This window comes from Oncorhynchus nerka, linkage group LG20, assembly GCF_034236695.1.
Source record: "Oncorhynchus nerka isolate Pitt River linkage group LG20, Oner_Uvic_2.0, whole genome shotgun sequence".
Taxonomy (NCBI): Eukaryota; Metazoa; Chordata; class Actinopteri; order Salmoniformes; family Salmonidae; genus Oncorhynchus; species Oncorhynchus nerka.
Window position 1 is genome coordinate 36,860,393 of NC_088415.1, and position 17,746 is coordinate 36,878,138.

Below are 17,746 nucleotides of genomic sequence, written 5' to 3' on the forward strand. Positions count from 1 at the left end.
TCTTTCTTTGCAGCGCTTGACCATATAACTGGAAAATAATCAAGATACGATAAAACTAGAGCCTGCAGGACTTGCTTAGTGGAGTGTGGTGTCAAAAAAGCAGAGCATCTCTTTACCGCAGACAGACCTCTCCTCATCTTTACAAGCATTGAGTCAATATGGTTTGACCGTGGCAGTTTGCAATCTAAGGTAAGACAAAGTCATTTTGTCTCCTCAACTTGCTCAATAGCCACACCATTCATTGCCAGATTCAGATGAGGTCTGGGAATTGGGAAATGATTTGTACTAAATACAATGCTCTTAGTTTGACAGATGTTCAGGACCAGTTTATTACTGTTTATTACTGGCCACCCAGTCTAAAACCGACTGCAACTCTTTGTTTAGGGTTGGACTGACTTCACTACAGTAGCTGTGGTTTCTGACACGTATAGGGTTAAATCGTCAGCATATATGGACACACAGCCAATGTCTTATCTTTATTAGATCATCTTGGCTCCGGTTTCATAACACATCCATATTAAAACCACTACTTGCTGGGCCAGTAGGGACAACCCCCACCGCGGTCCAGAGAGATACCAAACCAATCCAGTCCGATAGGGCGGCGCACATTTGGCCCAGCGTTGTCCGGGTTTGGCCGGTGTAGGCCGCCATTGTAAATAAGAATTTGTTCTTAACTGACTTGCCTAGTTAAATAAAGGTTAATCATAATAAATTGATGTGCAGGCAAAATCCTCCCAACCTCATCGACTGTGCTTGACTTGCTTCTTCTGGGAAGTATAAGAGTATCATGGCAAATACTGTCAGACTGGCCAATAGCTTCCACCCCCAGACCATCAGGCTGTTGAATAGCCACAAGTCAGCTAACTGCTCCCTCTGTCCCCTTCTTGCCCCCTGGACTACCTACCCCTCCCCCATTGCTGCTCCCCCCATGGGTATTCTACATTTACCCTGTCCCCACCTCCCAAATGGACATTTATCATTGCTACAGTTGTAAATGTTGTAAATGCAGTTGTAAATGCAGCCGAGGTGAGTAAAACATTTAAACGTGTTAACCCTCGCAAGGCTGCAGGCCCAGACGGCATCCCCAGCCGCGCCCTCAGGGCATGCGCAGACCAGCTGGCTGGTGTGTTTACGGACATATTCAATCAATCCCTATCCCAGTCTGCTGTTCCCACATGCTTCAAGAGGGCCACCATTGTTCCTGTTCCCAAGAAAGCTAAGGTAACTGAGCTAAACGACTACCGCCCCGTAGCACTCACTTCCGTCATCATGAAGTGCTTTGAGAGACTAGTCAAGGACCATATCATCTCCACCCTACCTGACACCCTAGACCCACTCCAATTTGCTTACCGCCCAAATAGGTCCACAGACGATGCAATCTCAACCACACTGCACACTGCCCTAACCCATCTGGACAAGAGGAATACCTATGTGAGAATGCTGTTCATCGACTACAGCTCGGCATTTAACACCATAGTACCCTCCAAGCTCGTCATCAAGCTCGAGACCCTGGGTCTCGACCCCGCCCTGTGCAACTGGGTACTGGACTTCCTGATGGGCCGCGCCCAGGTGGTGAGGGTAGGCAACAACATCTCCACCCCGCTGATCCTCAACACTGGGGCCCCACAAGGGTGCGTTCTGAGCCCTCTCCTGTACTCCCTGTTCACCCACGACTGCGTGGCCACGCACGCCTCCAACTCAATCATCAAGTTTGCGGACGACACAACAGTGGTAGGCTTGATTACCAACAACGACGAGACGGCCTACAGGGAGGAGGTGAGGGCCCTCGGAGTGTGGTGTCAGGACAATAACCTCACTCTCAACGTCAACAAAACTAAGGAGATGATTGTGGACTTCAGGAAACAGCAGAGGGAACACCCCCCTATCCACATCGATGGAACAGTAGTGGAGAGGGTAGCAAGTTTTAAGTTCCTCGGCATACACATCACAGACAAACTGAATTGGTCCACCTACACAGACAGCTTCGTGAAGAAGGCGCAGCAGCGCCTCTTCAACCTCAGGAGGCTGAAGAAATTCGGCTTGTCACCAAAAGCACTCACAAACTTCTACAGATGCACAATCGAGAGCATCCTGGCGGGCTGTATCACCGCCTGGTACGGCAACTGCTCCGCCCTCAACCGTAAGGCTCTCCAGAGGGTAGTGAGGTCTGCACAACGCATCACCGGGGGCAAACTACCTGCCCTCCAGGACACCTACACCACCCGATGTTACAGGAAGGACATAAAGATCATCAAGGACATCAACCACCCGAGCCACTGCCTGTTCACACCACTATCATCCAGAAGGCGAGGTCAGTACAGGTGCATCAAAGCTGGGACCGAGAGACTGAAAAACAGCTTCTATCTCAAGGCCATCAGACTGTTAAACAGCCACCACTAACATTGAGTGGCTGCTGCCAACACACTGACTCAACTCCAGCCACTTTAATGGGAATTGATGGGAAATGATGTAAAATATATCACTAGCCACTTTAAACAATGCTACCTGATATAATGTTTACATACCCTACATTATTCATCTCATATGTATACGTATATACTGTACTCTATATCATCTACTGCATCTTTATGTAATACATGTATCACTAGCCACTTTAACTATGCCACTTTGTTTACATACTCATCTCATATGTATATACTGTACTCGATACCATCTACTGTATCTTGCCTATGCCGCTCTGTACCATCACTCATTCATATATCTTTATGTACATATTCTTTATCCCCTTACACTTGTGTGTATAAGACAGTAGTTTTGGAATTGTTAGTTAGATTACTTGTTGGTTATTACTGCATTGTCGGAACTAGAGGCACAAGCATTTCGCTACACTCGCATTAACATCTGCTAACCATGTCTATGTGACAAATACATTTGATTTGATTGATTTGATCACCCCACATATGCTCTCTCTAATTCTCTCTTTCTTTCTCTCTCTCTCGGAGGACCTGAGCCCTAGGACCGTGCCCCAGGACTACCTGACATGATGACTCCTTGCTGTCCCCAGTCCACCTGACTGTGCTGCTGCTCCAGTTTCAACTGTTCTGCCTTATTATTATTCGACCATGCTGGTCATTTATGAACATTTGAACATCTTGGTCATGTTCTGTTATAATCTCTACCCGGCACAGCCAGAAGAGGACTGGCCACCCCACATAGCCTGGTTCCTCTCTAGGTTTCTTCCTAGGTTTTGGCCTTTCTAGGGAGTTTTTCCTAGCCACCGTGCTTTTACACCTGCATTGTTTGCTGTTTGGGGTTTTAGGCTGGGTTTCTGTACAGCACTTTGAGATATCAGCTGATGTACGAAGGGCTATATAAATAAATTTGATTTGATTTGATTTGATGATTATTATAATCTCATTCCCTTCTGTTTTTTTTACCTGCACTTTTGGAGCTTGGAGCATAAGAATTTCACTATACCTTGCGATTACCTATGTGACCCTGTGCATGTGACTAAAAAACTAATCTAATCCAAAGCAGACACGCACACGCACACACACACACACACACACACACACACACACGTCTCTAGCAGAGACACATGGTTAACCTAATTCCTTTGCTCTGATGAAGCTACTATAGACAGTGTTTTGATTTCAAAGTCCTTCCCTAATGACTGCATACAACACTCTGCTAAAACATCCGCCCTAATGGGATGCACCGCGACGGGAGGCGTGGTGCATTAGACTACACTTCCAATTAAGGCTGCATGCACCGTTGTAAGAAGATAGAGAGGGAGAACCCTGTGCATGCTGGCTGGGGGAAGAGGGAGTTTTGTCAAAGTTGTTGCAAAAGAGACACAGATACAGGAGACAGGAAGAGAATCCCAAGTGTGGATACACACAGCCAACACAGTCTGGGTGGATTTCAGTGATGGTGATGCTAAATCTGAGGAATTGAGGATTCAACACAGCACTGGCTGCCAGAAGAGGTGGACAGATGAGGGATTAGGTCCTGTCAGTGAGCAACCTGCTCAGGCTTGATGTTAATATCAACAGCAGGCACACTTTCTGCTGACCCAGAAAAGATCCTCATGAAATGAAAATAAATGAATCATGTTTAACACACTCCTCAGTGAGCCATCCATCCGAAAGAGAGTCGAGAGGAGCCTCCAGATAAAGCTTTGATGAAGCTGTCAGTCAAACCGACACACGGGCAATCTACTGCTATGCAAAATGTAGATTTGTAAGGGCAACCGACCATGGATCTCTTGGGGAGAGCACCTTGCGAGAGTCCTCCACAAACATTTCCAGTGCTGACTAAGTTCATTGCATCAGTAAGAGGTAACAAAGCTCCACTCCCAACATGGCAAACAGACAGAGCAGATCAAGGGAATTACCCTCAACAAAATGAGATGATTGATACCGTGTGCAGCTGAACAAGGTCCAGTGGGAAACAATTAATAGAAAGAAAGCAACCCGTAAAAGGGACTTTTAGATGGACGGACCACTGCAGAGCGTCCCTCCCCGCAAAATATGACAACTTGTGGAATCACGGGACATATACCCAGACCCCTTCACTGAGAAACACAACTAACGATTACAGGTAACAGCCTCTTCTTTAAATGAAACACATGCTGTATGTACATTGTAATACATTCATTGTATTGATTGGCTACAGACTCAATAAGAGAAACCACACAAAATACAATGAATTACTAAATTGGCTCCCAATGCACCAGAGCTAGTTGGTGGGAGATTCCATATGGCTGTTAAAAAATCATGAATTAGACTCTGGGGGATCTCCTTAACTCCTTGTCGGTCTTTCATTGGAACAGGTGGTGAACATACCATAATAAATCATCTGAAGCAGAATCACACAACTTGTGAAGCTACTATTGACATGTTTTTTTTTTAACCTTTATTTAACTAGGCAAGTCAGTTAATGGCAAATCAGTCAATGACGGCCTTGGAAAAGTGGGTTAACTGCCTTGTTCAGGGGCAGAACGACAGATTTTGTACCTTGTCAGCTCGGGGATTCGATCTTACAACCTTTCGGTTACTAATCCAACGCTCTTAACCCCTAGGTAGCCTAAATATAAACGTCTTTACGTCAATATTACTGTGTTTTGATGTATTTCTTATACCTTTTAAGACTTTTCTCAGTAGATGTTTTCTAAGACCCCTTTTCCACCTGTTTATCCAGATACCAAATCCTTTACCTATGACAATTTTTTGGGGGGATGGAAAATGGTTGAAAAAGGAATCTATGCCTTAATCTCCCCAAAATATACAGTCTTAGCTTTCATTTGACGCAAAATTTGATACACTCCTATGAACTTGTCATAGGTAAAGGCTTTGGTATTGACGTAAAGACGTTTATATTTAGTTTCTGAGAAATTGTTGACCTGTAAATTGAAGAAATATTTCCTTGTGCTTTGTAATTCTGTTACCAAAAACACACACATCTTTTGTCACGTTCTGACCTTAATTTCCTTTGTTTTGTATTTATTTAGTATGGTCAGGGCGTGAGTTGGGTGGGTTGTCTATGTTTGTTTTTCTAGGTTTTGGGAATTTCTATGTTTCGGCCTAGTATGGTTCTCAATCAGAGGCAGGTGTCATTAGTTGTCTCTGATTGAGAATCATACTTAGGTAGCCTGGGTTTCACTGTGTGTTTGTGGGTGATTGTTTCCGTGTCTGTGTTTGTTCGCCACACGGTACTGTTTCGGTTTTGTTCACGTTTATTGTTTTGTATTCATTGAGTGTTCAGTTCATGTTTTTAAATAAACAACCATGGACACTTACCACGCCGCATCTTGGTCCGATCCTTGCTACACCTCCTCTTCAGATGAAGAGGAGGAAAACCTTTACATCTTTATGATGTTTTCAAATGTCTCTCCCTCATGAGGAGGGAGGATAGTGAAAGTTTACAGAAGTAACAAGTAAAGGTAGACCTATCAATTAGTTATAGGGATTTTACTGATATACATTTTCTTTATGAATTAGTAAATTATTTAAACTCCTAATTCCATTACCAAATTGGTAACGAAATTACTGCAACTGAATTGGCTACAATGGGAAATCATAATAGTCACAAACCACAGTTGGGTCACCTGCTACTGTCCTCCCTTCCACTGGCATTCTTTTAAGTTCAGCTCAGAATTGTTTTCTCTGTCTTTCTGTTATCTGGTGGTCAAACCAAGAGTGTTAAAACAGTCTGGAAAACCCCTCCCTCTCCCTCTCCAGTTAATATCAACTTTCCCAGCTCTTACTGGGAGAGTTGAAATTTGGTCATTCCACCCTGGCCTTGATGTTAATGTCCATAAATGGACCGAACTGGACCAAATCTGAACCTAGCATAGTTTGAATAGCACAGTACAGGGCAGTCCAGTACAGTACAGTGAGTAGAGTACAGTAGAATACAGTACATTACAGTATAGTGAGTAGAGCACAGTAAAGTACAGTACAGTACAGTACAGTGAGCAGAGGGTGGGGACAGATCTTTTTCCCATCATATTTTGGTGGGTCATAGAGAAAAAAATCACTGTTTTATAGCTCATCTCATGCTATTGTTCACATTTTGCCATGAGGCTTAGACAAAATGTTGCTGTCTTAAAGCTCATTTCCTGCTGCTCTACACAACTTTCACGAGGCTGAGAGAAAATTATGCCGTTTTAAAGCTTATTTCTTGCAATTCTACACATTTTGCTATCATATGCTTTCTGGGGCATAATCTTGCTTGCCTCACATCCTAAAGGGTTGTAGGTGGTGGGCTATGGATGTGGGGTTGAGGAGGCTGACAAATTTGCCCTTTGGGATAATACCACATAATGCAGCACTTGCCTCATTCACATGGAACAGACACACTGCTTTAGCCTCCTCTGCTGCGAGGCATTCTCCTTTCCCTTTCATGCATCCCACCAAGCATTATAAAATGACTGTACAAAAGGGCTCTGGGTGGGTACTGTATGACTGCTGCCCCCCCGACTACTCCTCCTCATTGTCGTGTCTGCCTTGGGGAGAATGGGGTGTGATGCCACTGTAAAGCATGGGCGAGAGGAGAGATGAGATATGAGAGAGATGTGCGTGTCCTTTCAGATCCTGATGCAGGCACACACGACTGATAAATACAGCCTGAATGTTCTGTTTCCCCAAACCCATCACAGATAAGAGCTCCCTATCTGTCTACAGAAGTGTGAAATCTGTGAAGACAGAAGCAAGCACTGAGGTGCAGGAGCTACATGAATTGCTTTGCTGTGTAAAATAAAAGGCATTGATTGGGACCGGGCCATAGCACACAGAGACATTAGCCTGGGAAACGATAAGGGATATGGATACGCTGACTAGTGTTTGTGGCTTCTTTGTTTAAACTACAAAATTGAAGGGATTTATTCTAAATTGAGGGGATATGTAAAAAAAAAAATCCAAACTGGCTACTTCAGACAGAAAATACATATAATGTATATTCAATTATTTACATGTCACACACTATGAAACATACCAATACAACCTAATACAGCACTGATTAAAAACATTTTTGTTAACAGTCTGACACATGATTGGTCAGCCATATGCATTAGTGCAGCTCTGAACTGAAATGCTGCCATGGTTCAATTGCTGCTGTCACTGAGAAGGTGATGGGTGATGTATATTATTAGTTAGACAATTTGTCAAGGCTATAAAGTATTGCTGTACTCGAGATGAAAAGCATACAGCAACAGACTAACTAATCTCCAGGGGCAATGTAATTCTCAGAGAATTCATTAAAAAAATGTTTGAAGCGATCAGCAACTGTCCACAAAGATGCAACCGACTACCGTCACATGTTGTGACTGACATTTCTTGGTGTCAGCAATTCTGCGACCTATTGACAGCCTGCAAGTAGGGCTTCATAGCATGCAAAAACTGTTGCAACTTCTTACTTCTCTGTTTGGATAGGCTCACAGAACTGCTGAATGGGTATGTAGTGGACAATTCATTACAAAGGGGCAAAGAAATATGACATTAAAATCAGTGGCAAAAAAGTATGAAATGTAAAATGCAGAAAAACATAGGGTCTGGCGATAAATAATAGGCTACTTTGATATTCAGATTTTACATCAATTTAATTGAGTGGGTAGATTGCTTATACACTTTATACAATTAGGCTACAGAATACAATTGATTGTCCATCCATCCCTTGCTCATTCACACTCTGTGATTGCAGAGCTCTCTTTATCAGCATGCAGTATAAATATATAATAAAGTAAGATCCTCCCCTTTGGCATTGGTAATCCGGTCATGATTTCACTTCAGATTACGCTACAACTGAACAGGCATGTCAGATCTATTCACAAAACAACAATATTTCAATCGCGATAACCGCAACGGGAATGTATGAGGTGTATTCAAATCTACATAATTTAACTGTGTCAGTTTAACAAAAAAGTCACCACATTAAATCAGTTTGCGATAGAAGAGACGAATGCTGATATGTTTTGGGCTACAATGCACGACCACTGCAGTCAGAGCAGTCAGAGCACAGAAGCTTGTTCAGTAAATGGCAGTATGAATTACATATTTAAAGTATGAATGAAAGATTAAAACGCAAAAACAGATACTTATCGATAATCAAATCATGTTGATTTAAATGAAAGACGCGGACTGGTCACAACAGAGAAATACTAACAGGCGCATTTACCACAGTAGCCAAAAACACATACGCGCACAATCACGCACACGCGCAACTTCAACGTTTATGCATGCTTATCAGAGAGCTGCATCAATGATATTTACACAGATACAGCTCAATTATATTTTACAACAAAAATAAATCGTGGAAGCAACTTAAAAATAATGAAACTATTCAGTAAGCCATTTACCAGGTCCGTGGTCATGTTCTGTTGAGTAGTGGCAATCATCTTTGCTGTCTTCAACAAGCGTCTTCCTAGAATTAAATCGTGCTCCTTTAGCGTTTGGTCTGCATGCATGCGTTGTTCGCACGTTGTCCAAGTGAAAACATTGATCTCTCTCTCTCTTCTCTCTCTCTCTCTCCCTCTCTCTCTCTCTCTCTCTCACTCTCTCTCTCTCTCTCTCTCTCTGAGGGAGGAAGAGTTTTGTGTGTGTGTTGTTCTGTATATGGTCATTATGGTCAAAATTACTCACTGATTTTCCACCCATACCACTGATTAGCTCAGAAATTAATCAAGACACGGTCAAAACCTCAGCAACATTTCATGGTCATACCCACTTGCCCAGTGGGTAAGTATAACATCCCAATAATTATCATAATTATCATCATCATTAGAACGTAATATTGATTATTGTATTTGCCACATATTTGCCACATTTTATTTAGGCTACTGTTGCTTGCTTGCAGGACTGTCTGATCCAGGATCAGAGCTAAGAGGTAACCGTTTTATGGGACTGCTGGCCCCTATACGCGTTGACGTACAGCTACGTGAAGAACGTCAGTTGATATTCATTGGCTAGTGGGTACATTTGAAATTAAACGTGCCTATTTTACTTGAATACACATTTCTAGGAGCTGAGCTTGAGATGATCCGAACAAAAGAATAACACATTTGCTTATCCAGTGCCAAAAGAGAGGTCAAAACATTTGGCTGTGAAAAGGTTTAGGTGTTTTGTCTGCCTTATTTCATTACTCAGAGTGGTGGACTCAGCAAGCGGGTATGTAATTGTAACGTTAGTTATTCTATTAACGTTAGCATGCTAGCTAGCTGTAGTTTTTTGAATCATAGTTACATCACTAACAATGTTGGCTAGCCTAGCTAAATCTACTGTTGCTTGCTAAATTAGCTAAATGTTTTGTATGTGCGAGTAAACTTTTAAAAAATTACAATCAACATGTTTACTCAAATCTTCAACTTTAGTTCGGTTACTATGATGAATAGAGTAATGGTAATGGCGTCTTTTTAGGCACTAACGTTAACTCCGTCATGGTTCGTTGGACAAAAATGTGGGCGTTTTGAATAAATGCTGAAAATAAGGTCTGTGGCAAACACAGGCTTAGAAGATCTTACACGTTTTTGTTCTATGAGATAATCTTCTAACCTTTTTGTGAAATGTGATTTATTTTATATAATCAAAAAGAAAAAGCACAGGCTCAATAATTCATAACGGTAATTTTAAATGACTTGATGTAATCTCATAAAACGCAACGTAAAATCTTCTAAGGCTGTGTTAACCTCGGACCTTGTATTCGGAGTTTAGCCAAAACCGTATTCTAGTTAAATAAAACAAGATTCTTTCCTCATAGAAATGGCTGAACGAACCAGAGGTAAATCCTTTTCGGTTTATAGGACTAACACAACTAACACACTTACAAGCTCTGATTAGGGTTCACCAGCAGACAATTGTGCCGAAACAATTAGCTTGGGGATGATGTTATTCAATATTGACATTTTATTTTTATGAGCCTCATAGAAGTTCATGATCAGTATTGGTTTCTATGTGTCCTTTATTTTTCCTAGAAGATGGACACTGCTGTGATGAACCTACACAGCTTGTTTGGCAATCTGAGGTCTCATGTAGACATCCTCAATGAGAGCATTGAGCCCCGTAAGTAATTCTGTTTAATTTGATTTGACAAGGAGATTAATAATATAGACAATGGATAAGATGTATTTAAAGCTAACACACATTATTGTACAACTTTCCTTATCAGAGTTCATCCAGATGGCCCTCAACTTTGAGGACTGCCGTCGTAGATGGCTCAGGCTTGAGCGGGACCTGGGGTCCTGCAAGGAAGTGCTTTCCAAGGCAGAAACTGAGAGGGGAGCCCTGGAAGTCAAACTCAAGCATGCTCGAAATCAAGTCGACGTGGAGATCCGCCGCCGCCAGAAGGCAGAAGCTGACTGTGATAAGTTGGTGTGTATGCACAGACAAAGTCTATTTTCATATTTTCTTCTCTTTACTGGCACCCTCAGACTGGTTCACTCTTCTCCCAATAAACTGTCAAATGGCTTCATATGACTCCTCTCACCTCCGCTCTCCCTGTGTTACAGGACCGCCAGATCCAGCTGATTCGGGAGCTTCTGATCACCGAGGGCTCCAGCAATAGCATCCAGCTGAATGAAGAGCAGCGTTCTGCTCTGGCCTTCCTTAACGCTCGTTCTCAGACGGCACCAACCAACCTTAACACCAGCCGAAGGTAAGGACCCACTTCTCGTGCCTTGCTTCTGTTCATGAGTTGGAAAGCTTACCAATGCATTTTCTATTAACATATCAACATCTGAAAAGTTACACTATTTAATTTGGTTATTTTCCATAGATTGAAGACCATAGATGAGTCTGCCTCCATTTCATCAGACATCAGCTATGATAAAACGGATGACTCTCTGGTAAGTTTATATATTTGTCTTGTCTAAATGCTTAAGCCTCTGAATCAAGTATATTACTCATCCAAACCTTTAGCTTGGAGAATGGCTAAAGCAATTCATAGTATAATAATATAATATATATGCATAATATAATTGAGATGATAAGTTGGCATATTTTGCAATAATGAACCTGGTCTGTTTGTTTGATAAACCATTCCAGGACTGGGACTCATCCATCGTGAGAACTGTGCGACTGAAGAAACGTGAAAAGAGGGTAAGCAGTTCATTGGAATTATTTATTGAATGTGTAAATGAAGGGTGCGGTGGTGTATTTGTTATTAACATGTTTGACATCTTCATTACAGCGTTCTGCCTCAAGAAATTTCATTGATGGTCCCCCATGTGCTTCCAAAAGGTCTCGATCAACAGGCAGAACTTCTGAAAAGGTAAAGGTTTCATTTCTGTAAATATGCCCATTGTCCAAAAACATCTGAAACCCTTTAAAGGGCATCTTAAAAAGACAGATGTCACACACTTTATTTTTTAATGCAAATATATATATATATTTTTACTAGCATTGACTTTGCTGATAACTATTTTATTTTTATTTAAGAAATTACTTACTACGACTGTTGTGCTTTTTTCACTTAGCTATCTTATTGTGAAATTTCATTTTCAACTTTCATCTCTAGCACTACTTGAACATCAACATATGAAATGGTGCATTTTGTAGTTAAAAAGACAAGTGTTTCCAGTGCACTTCAACCAATTAGTAGGAAATGCTTACTCATTGGTTAAAATCACATGATGTACACCGATGTCATTAGAAACACTTATCTTCCTGTCTTTTATTTATTTATTTTTTACTACCAAACATAGGAATGCACCATTTTCACATTAGGGTGGTGCTATGATGAAATGTATCTTTTAAGATGAATGCGCTAACTGTAAGTCTGGATACGAGCATCTGCTAAATGAATTAAATGTAGGTAACTGAGAGCCGTTACTCATTATACGCTTGAGGTTTAAAGTGATTTGACTGATCTGTTTAATGGCTGTAGGGAAATGAGTCTCTTGTGGCCAAGACTACAGTGACCGTGCCTGCTAACGGCGGTCCCATCGAAGCCGTCTCTACTATTGAGTCGGTTCCCTACTGGACTCGGAGCAGGAGAAAGACTGGTAACAGCTCTTACTCATTTACTGTTTATTTGGTCAACTTTAAAATGGAAGATGGTATTTTTATGTCGAAGCATGATGTGCTATTTATTTGGGAAGCAGCACGCAGCGGGACTATTAGTTTATCCTTGACAATGTGACATGTTCATAACTCATAACTGCTTTGTCAGAGCAGTATTTGACCTCTCTCGCTCCCACTTGTTCAGCTACACAGGAGTGGGACTCGGAGTCAGTAAAGTCTGAGGATGTCATGTTCAAACAGCCCAGCAGGCCTCAGGAACCCAGCACGCCCCAGGGCAACGGGGGTGTCCGTTTGCACGAGTTTGTCTCCAAAACGGTAGGAATGTCTTTTTGTTTTCAGTCAGAGAGCGTTATCACATGGGTGAATTTAGAAAGGCTATTTTATTGAATTAGCTTTTGTAATAAAAACGTGTTGCTTTGGTTCTTATTTTCAGGTTAAAATGACAAGTTATGATTTGTGCGAACTTGTATCAACCACGCTTTGTTTTACCTCACGCACAGGTAATCAAGCCAGAGTCATGTGTACCTTGTGGCAAGAGGATCAAGTTCGGAAAGATCTCCTTGAAGTGTCGTGACTGCAGAGTGGTCACCCACCCAGAGTGTCGTGAACGCTGTCCCCTGCCATGCATCCCCAGCCTGAGTGGCACTCCTGTCAAAATCGGACAGGTACAGGATTGTTTCTTGTGAATTCTCAACTTGTATTCATATACTCAAAACAATACGTTCATTCTGATACATGCAACTTGTCTGTCTTCAAATATCTTGTGATTTCAGTGTAGTCTAATGGGATAACCATTCCCTCTTAAATGTATTACCGATCCCAGGGTACGCTTACAGACTACGTCTCCCATGTCCAATCTCCCATGATTCCCTCTTTGGTGGTGCACTGCGTCAATGAGATTGAGCAGAGGGGCCTACATGAGGTGAGTTGTCATCTCCGGTCTGTTTAAAAAAAATACAGCCTCACACCGAGCTGTATAATTTAAATATTTTTTTTACGCTTAGTTTATACAGTAGTAATATTGTGTGAAACACAGTAAATAGTTTGAAGCGATCTGTTTCACCATGCTCTTTTCTCTCCCAGACCGGCCTCTATCGGCTGTCCGGTTCAGACCGCACGGTCAAGGAACTGAAGGAGAAGTTCCTGCGTGGGAAGACTGTCCCGCTGCTCAGCAAGGTGGATGATATCCACTGCGTCACTGGGCTCCTCAAGGACTTCCTCAGGAACCTCAAAGAGCCCCTCCTCACCTTCCGCCTCAACCACACCTTCATGGAGGCTGCAGGTTGGTGTTGGCCCTTAACTTGTTGCGGATTGTGGTCCCTGTACAGGAACCAAAATCAGCGGAAATTTCAGAGCGCCACCTATAGTACTCGCTAAAACTCAAACCTTCATTAAAACACACATGCAAGGTACTCAATTAAAGCTACACTCGTTGTGAATCTAGCCAACATGTCAGATTTGTCAAATGCTTTTCGGCGAAAGCATGAGAAGCTATTATCTGATAGCATGCACCCCCCGAAATACCCGAACGAGACCTAAACAAAATATTTAGCGGTAGCCGGCACTACACAAAACGCAGAAATAAAATATAAAACATTCATTACCTTTGACGAGCTTCTTTGTTGGCACTCCTATATGTCCCATAAACATCACAATTGGGTCTTTTTCCCGATTTAAATCCGTCATTGTATACCTAAAATGTCCATTTATGAAGGCCGTCTGATCCAGGAAAATTCACCTTTACAATTCACCTTTAAAATTAAAAAAGTTGCCTATAAACTTTTACAAATCACTTCAAACTACTTTTGTAAACCAACTTTAGGTATTAATAAACGTTAATAATCGATCAAATTGATCACGGGGCGATCTGTATTCGATAGCAGCAAGTCTTGAAATCATTGTCATTTTTTCACTTTCTTAACTTCCTGGGTGGACCCCAAGACAGGAAGTGCCTATACGTCATCCCACCAAGGATAAACATGCAATGAACTGCCAGTACTGGCGACATCGTGTGGAAGCTGTAGGCATTGTAAGCGGGACCTCATCTATTTTCTATCGCCTTAGACAATACAAAGACTGGCGGATGAATATTTTTTTTGTGTGTTTTTGGTGAACAGTTTTCCCTTGGATTTTTACTCCTAAACACGTTCTGTTATAGCCACAGACATGATTTAACCAGTTTTAGAGACTTCAGAGTGTTTTCTATACACACATACTTATCATATGCATATACTATATTCCTGGCATGAGTAGCAGGACGTTGAAAAGCTTTGAAAATTCGCATCATCCCTAACAGGTTTTAAGCGATAAAACAATAACTTTAACACTCTGTGGTTGGTTTGGCCAGTGGTAGACTGGATAAAGGTGTCTTTTAGTTGCTTTGCATAGCCATGGGCACACTAAATGTTTTGGTTAGTAATACAGTTAAGTGTTCCTTCGTGATGTTCTTGGTCACCAATAAATGTAGTTACTAAGTCCCTGCAATGTTAAATTATTCATCTGGACTAAAACAAATAATAATCCGTCTACAACTCAACTTCTGTGCTCTCTACTGACGTTTCACTTTGTCCTCAGAGCTGGCGGATGAGGATAACAGCATTGCCCTGATGTACCAGACAATCAGTGACCTGCCACAGGCTAACAGGGACACCCTGGCCTTCTTGGCCATTCATCTTCAGCGGTTAGCATCTGCTGTGCAGCTCTCCTTACTCATTTTAAATGTAGTTGTTGCTCCCTATCATTGACCCTTTGAGCTTTGTTGCTTGTTTTCCCCCTTGATAAATGGGCTCCTATTGCCCAACATTTATTCTCTTTCAGGGTTGCACAAAGCCTGGACACTAAGATGGACATCACTAACCTGGCTCGGGTGTTTGGGCCAACTATTGTTGGCCATGCAGTGCCTGACCCAGAGCCCGTGACAATCCTGCAGGACACCAAACGCCAGCCCAAGGTAACTCATTACAGCAACAGTCTTGGTTTAATTAACTTGCAGTAAAAATACCATGGTTACATTTTAACGTCTAATTATTTTAAGTCTTGCAAGTTGTTTGATCTGTTTTGCCCCGTCAAAGAGGATGTGGCAATATGCTGTAATTCTTCAGGAAAAAACAGAAGCTAATGCATTTCTATTATTACCCAGGTTATTGAGCGTCTGCTGGGCCTGCCGGTGGAGTACTGGAGCCAGTTCATGATGGTGGACCATGACCAGCCGCACCCTGATCACATGATTATCGAGAACAATAACTGTTATACCCCTGACCACAAAGGTGAGCCTAGTCAAGCATTCTCTCAGCAAACCCGTACCAAATCCCACGTGAGTGCCTGCCTCTGGCCAGGTCCTCCATTTAGGTTAATGTGTTATTATATTGACAATTTATGAAAATATGTTATATTTAAAAACAAATGTAAATCAGTTGGTTACCAACTGGGGTAATGTGACTCATGTTGACTGTGTATTGATATTGTTCCAGTGAGCATGCTGGGTCCTCTCACCACTCCAGAGCACCACCAAATGAACAAAACCCCGTCCTCCAGCTCTCTGGGTCAACGCATGAGGTCCACCCTGAGCAAGACTACACCCAAGTAAGTGCTCTGTCCTGTCATTCATTTTACTTATACACTGCAATGTGTATGTAGTTCCTGGCTGAAGGACTTGGGTTTTCACTAGTCTCAATGCAAATGCCATTGTTCAACAAAACCGACAGCCTTAAGTTAATGTAGATGACCTCTGAATAAGTTCTTTCACCAAGTTCATAATTGGTTCCCTTTTAACGTTGGCTTCATTTGACTAATGCTAATACTACTGTTTTTTTGTTGTAACTTTCAGGTTTGGGAGTAAGGGCAAGTCTGTCGTGGGAGTGGGAATCACCAGTCGCCAAGGAAACTTTTTTGCATCTCCGCTCCTCAAGTAATCCAAAGCCGCTGCAGAGCAGCTCTGTTCAGTACCTAGCAGTAGATAGGTTTTTACTTGTTTTATTTTAGACTATTTTACACCATTGAGACAGTAATGATTCCACAGATGTTTTATATTTTTAAATGGTAGGATTTGTCTTTTTTACGTGTGCAAAAAAATATATTTTTCCAATCATCAAAAGGGAGGGTCTCTTTGGAGCTCAGTTTTTTTTAAAGTTGGCTCTGAATCAAGATGCTTTCTGTTGATTTCGCATCACCTCTGGCAATGACATGTACTAGGTTTGTAGATACAATTCAAGGTTTTTCTTCAGTATCCTCCTGTGATTTATTTACAAAGAAACATTTGAACATTGGTTGCGAATGTGCGTGTCTGAATTTAGGCTGTTGGGGAAAAAAGGCTGTTCTTATATGAATATCTAACATGCAATTTGCGGATCACCAGTTAGAAAACAACTTTGCATAGAGCTTTTTATGACGGGCTTGAACGGAGTTGGCACTGCGGGTGGCATTATATTTCTGTATTTGTATAATCACTTTTGAAAGGTCTACATGCTTTAGCAGTTTGATCGTACATGTTTAACTCCATTTGTCTTTTACATACTCAAGACTAGCCACAGTATGGCAATACTAATATGATGCAGTGTTCTTTAGCTATAATTATCTAACAGAGGTAACCAAGTAGCTATATGCTTGGTGAGTCCAAGTACATTTTGCCATTTATTCATACAACTTGATTATACGTTTTACTTTTTCTTAACTTTATTTTTTTATTTTTAAATGTTACCTTTTATTTAACTAGGTAAGTCAGTTAAGAACAAATTCTTATTTACAATGACGGCCAAACCCGGACGACGCTGGGCCAATTGTGCGCCGGCCTATTGGACTCCTAATCACGGCCGGTTCTGATACAACTTAACTTAGGTTTAACATTTCACCCGTTTCACTTTTCTGAGCGTTCTATAATATAGCTTATACTACAAGTAGTCCTTGGACATTGATTACTTTACTTTGATTTACTACACACTCATGACCATCTTTGTTTGCACAATGGAAGGTTGGTTCTGGCTATAATGTTCTGTGCCCCTAGTGGCCTAGAACGCTGCATTGCGTAACTGAGAATCTGTGTGTAGAAATGGGGGCATTTCAACAAGAATGTAACATTTCCTTTCATCAAAGCTTTTTCTGGTCAATTTGTTTTGTACAAGTTGTATGATCTGTGATTTGTAAAAACAGTATATAGTACATTTAAACTGGTCTCTCGTTACCTTTCATTGTTGCTGGACTAACTTAAAAAAAGACAGGAAATGCTTGAGGGCTACAAAGTATTGAAAGCAGGTGCGGTTCCTGAGTTAAAGAAG

General features: G+C 41.6%; 2 protein-coding genes across 3 annotated transcripts in view; one reads left to right on the top strand and one right to left on the bottom strand.

Moving 5' to 3' along the window:
- The window catches only part of LOC115102430 (inactive dipeptidyl peptidase 10-like), a 39,754-nt gene extending 30,799 nt beyond the window's left edge, over positions 1 to 8,955 (bottom strand). The window contains exon 1 of the mRNA XM_029622368.2: positions 8,819 to 8,955. Coding sequence (XP_029478228.1) covers positions 8,819 to 8,926 — 108 coding nt within the window. The 5' untranslated portion in view covers positions 8,927 to 8,955. The remainder of the gene's footprint in view (positions 1 to 8,818) is intronic.
- A 483-nt stretch (positions 8,956 to 9,438) lies between these two features.
- Positions 9,439 to 17,638, top strand: racgap1 (Rac GTPase activating protein 1). 2 transcript variants are annotated; one of them, XM_029622371.2, is made up of 18 exons: positions 9,439 to 9,626; positions 10,216 to 10,236; positions 10,430 to 10,517; positions 10,624 to 10,826; positions 10,964 to 11,109; positions 11,230 to 11,299; positions 11,499 to 11,552; positions 11,644 to 11,724; positions 12,340 to 12,457; positions 12,661 to 12,791; positions 12,977 to 13,141; positions 13,300 to 13,398; positions 13,560 to 13,758; positions 15,051 to 15,156; positions 15,294 to 15,426; positions 15,616 to 15,742; positions 15,947 to 16,058; positions 16,303 to 17,638. In XM_029622371.2, exons 3-18 carry the CDS (start codon positions 10,433 to 10,435, stop codon positions 16,385 to 16,387), a joined length of 1,914 nt encoding a protein of 637 aa, XP_029478231.1. In that variant the 5' UTR covers positions 9,439 to 9,626; positions 10,216 to 10,236; positions 10,430 to 10,432; the 3' UTR covers positions 16,388 to 17,638. The 2 variants fall into 2 exon arrangements, with proteins under 2 accessions (XP_029478231.1, XP_029478230.1); XM_029622370.2 differs by lacking the exon at positions 10,216 to 10,236 and having other exon boundaries at positions 9,440 to 9,626.
- Positions 17,639 to 17,746: the final 108 nt, after the last annotated feature.

What these genes read in the sequence shown, in the direction of transcription:
- racgap1 (XM_029622371.2), top strand. Translation starts at nt 10,433, where the DNA reads ATGGACACTGCTGTGATGAACCTACACAGCTTGTTTGGCAATCTGAGG. An exon ending in TTGGCCATTCATCTTCAGCG is followed by an intron (nt 15,157 to 15,293) that starts GTTAGCATCTGC and finishes ATTCTCTTTCAG; the next exon opens with GGTTGCACAAAGCCTGGACA. An exon ending in ACACCAAACGCCAGCCCAAG is followed by an intron (nt 15,427 to 15,615) that starts GTAACTCATTAC and finishes ATTATTACCCAG; the next exon opens with GTTATTGAGCGTCTGCTGGG.